Raw genomic sequence first — 2,909 nt, forward strand, 5'->3', positions numbered from 1 at the left:
TTCAATTTCTTCTCCCTTGCTTCCAAAAAGTAAAGTTTATTACAAGAGTGTATAATGTATATCACCCCAAAACTCAATAATCCACTATAACTTACATGTGTAAATCATATAAAAAAAATTAACCACAAGATAGGTGGATTTTTGTTGGAATATCCTCGAAAAAAAGCATAAGAGTAAAAAAAAAAAAAGACGCGCGCTTTCAAAATCATGAACGTGAACGACTATATTAGTCCTTTTGCTTTTTCTCTTTCGTTCACATACTTCTCTTGCTACTCTGAAATTCCAAGATTAACAAAGCTATTCATCTTCGCAAATTCAATTAAACGGTAAAAATTCGTTTCCACTTGTTTTCACTGCTCTTACTGTCTTACAAGTATAATCACGCTAATCCATCAGCGGAGAGAAAATTCAATTTATTGTTTCTTTTTAGTGTCTTCTTTTCTATGATATATCTTTGGATTAATTGATGCTTGCAATTCAATCAATCATTACGCAGTCACACCGTTCCCATATTCGTTGTTAGTGCTCTGAATTTGGATTTTCTTCGCCATTTACGTTCTCATTCAAATCATTATCACATTATTCACAATTGCAATAGTTCAATCCTGAACTCTACTTCGTTTTTTCTATTGTGTAGTTCTAGTTTGGAAAATTCGGATTTACGTTCTATGCTAGGGTTTCACACTAGTTAGTTCCGGTTCACTACTATGTGTGACTTGTTTTTAAGGAAAGAAAGATTATTAGATGAATTTTGAATTTTCTAATTTTTTGGTTCATATGCATAAAGTTGGATCTAGATTTAGAACAAAAATATCTTTTATGGTTAAATTGTGTGCTTAGGTTTAACCAATGTCAACTCGAAGGGAAAGCTCAGAGAATGGAGCTACAAGGAAACGCTTGAAACCTGAGGTTCTCATTTTTATCCTTCAACAATTTTCTCATGAATTTTACCTTTCGTCCTCTTCGGCACCGTACTGTGTGTTATTTATTTAGTTTTGTTTATTGTTTTTGCAATTTTTGGTAATAAATAAGGGGGAAGAAGAGGGGAAAGCTGAAGCAGATTCAGTACGTACTGTACAAGAGGAAGAAATGGAGGCCAACATTACTGGATCTGAGGAAATGGAACTGAATATCTCTCTTATTCTTGAGAAAATTGAGAATTTTACTCAAAGGGTAAAGCTATATATGTGTATAATTGTTATAGCACACTGAATATTCTTGTGATACTTTATGGAAATCAATTTTGAGTTTTGACCTTGCTGAAATGATGGTATGCATTTAGGTATCTGAGCTCTTGGAATCAGGGAAAACAATGTTTAAGGAATTAAGCAATGAATTTGAGGAGAAACTGATTATGTATGTGAGCTATGAAACTGAAAACGTTTGAGCCCATATACCTATTCTTACTTTTTTATTGTTGTTTTATATGGTTTCCATGGTAAAACTCTTTATAACTGATAACTCATAATGTGTAGGATTCATAAGGAGCAAGTGGAGAAATGGCAGGAAGAAATTAAAGAATTGCGTGCAATTGATGCCTCGAATGAGGAAGCTAATGCTGTTCTGCATAATGCTCGATATCTACTTCAGCTCAATCAGAATGATTAGTGAAGGTATTTTTCTAATGTATGTGAACATGCATTAACATAATCACTTGGCCCTATAGATCTACGAGGAAATAGTAATACCTTTGGAAGTTGGTAGAATTTTGAATTCGTGTGTTGAAGCATTAGGATCTGTTTTATTTGATTTGGAATTTGTGGTCATATTAGATTAAGAGAAAAGTAACAACTACATCCCTGAAAATTTTGACCCTAGATTAATTAGCTCTTGAAAAAAAAAAAAAGTACCAATTTGGTCATCCACGATAGCAAATGGTAGACATGTGATGTCCTTCTATTAATTCATCACATAAAACTTAACTAGTACAACGTGTCTATTTATGAAAGATTGTAGATAACAATTTTCGGAACGAAATTTTACTTGTCTTAGTAGGATTCGTGATAAATAGAGAGCAGTTCATAAAGATTAGATAGAAATTCAAAAGATAATAAATGCTTGATTGTTCAAAACTACATCATTTTCATGCTTATATGGCAGTAACAGTAACGAGACATGTACCGCGGTAGATAATGAAATACATGGACGACTCCATTTCCTTTCGCACTCTCTATTAACAAAAGGACATACATATCCATCGTTTGCTATCATGGAGAACTTAATTGATATTTTTTCTTCAAGGGCTAATTAGTCCAAGTAAAAATTCTCAAGGATGTAATTAACAGATATTTTGATAACAACAGTCATAATACATAACATTCAAGCAAATTAGTACAATTGTCAATCCCACAAGTTGAGTAGCCTTCTCTTAATGCATTTCTTCTTTGAGTTTGCCTATGCTTGAAATTAACATGCCTTGCCTATTCCTGATGATGATTAGAGCTTTGTTAGAGCCTGACATTGTTGAAGGGGTTGATATTGAGATGATCCTGTGCAGGTTTTCGTATATCTCCTGTTTAAGTGGAAACTGTGAAGTTCGTCATCTGTATTTTCTTTTATCTGGAACCAATTGGTGCATCATTATAAATACTCTTTTTATTAAATATATAGATGGTTAAATGACAAGTGTGGTCTGATAGCCAAAATGCCGTATCAATTCAGTGTTGCTCTGCTTGGGAGCAAGTGTAAGAGGGAAAAAAAAGAATGTTCTTGGGCTACTATTGACAGTTTAGAACTAAATTTCGCAAACAAGTAGCTCTCCTATACTTCATTGACTTATCTCAGTGAAAATGCGGCGATGAAGTGGGTATCTCATGCCTTTGCAACTTTCCCCTTTATTCCTGTTTGAAACACCAAAAGCCATTGTTTATAGATTGCTTCTATAGAATTTTATCTTTTACTTTTCGGTA

General features: G+C 33.3%; 1 protein-coding gene across 3 annotated transcripts; it reads left to right on the forward strand.

Moving 5' to 3' along the window:
• On the forward strand, positions 229-2,909 carry LOC107616607. Of its 3 annotated transcripts, none has more exons than XM_016318561.2 (6): positions 229-326; positions 841-909; positions 1,033-1,173; positions 1,283-1,356; positions 1,476-1,613; positions 2,498-2,909. In XM_016318561.2, exons 2-5 carry the CDS (start codon positions 850-852, stop codon positions 1,606-1,608), a joined length of 408 nt encoding a protein of 135 aa, XP_016174047.1. In that variant the 5' UTR covers positions 229-326; positions 841-849; the 3' UTR covers positions 1,609-1,613; positions 2,498-2,909. The 3 variants fall into 3 exon arrangements, with proteins under 3 accessions (XP_016174047.1, XP_020967721.1, XP_016174048.1); XM_021112062.1 differs by lacking the exon at positions 2,498-2,909 and adding an exon at positions 2,101-2,487; XM_016318562.2 differs by lacking the exon at positions 229-326 and adding an exon at positions 345-518.

This window comes from Arachis ipaensis, chromosome B09 (assembly GCF_000816755.2).
Source record: "Arachis ipaensis cultivar K30076 chromosome B09, Araip1.1, whole genome shotgun sequence".
NCBI lineage: Eukaryota > Viridiplantae > Streptophyta > Magnoliopsida > Fabales > Fabaceae > Arachis > Arachis ipaensis.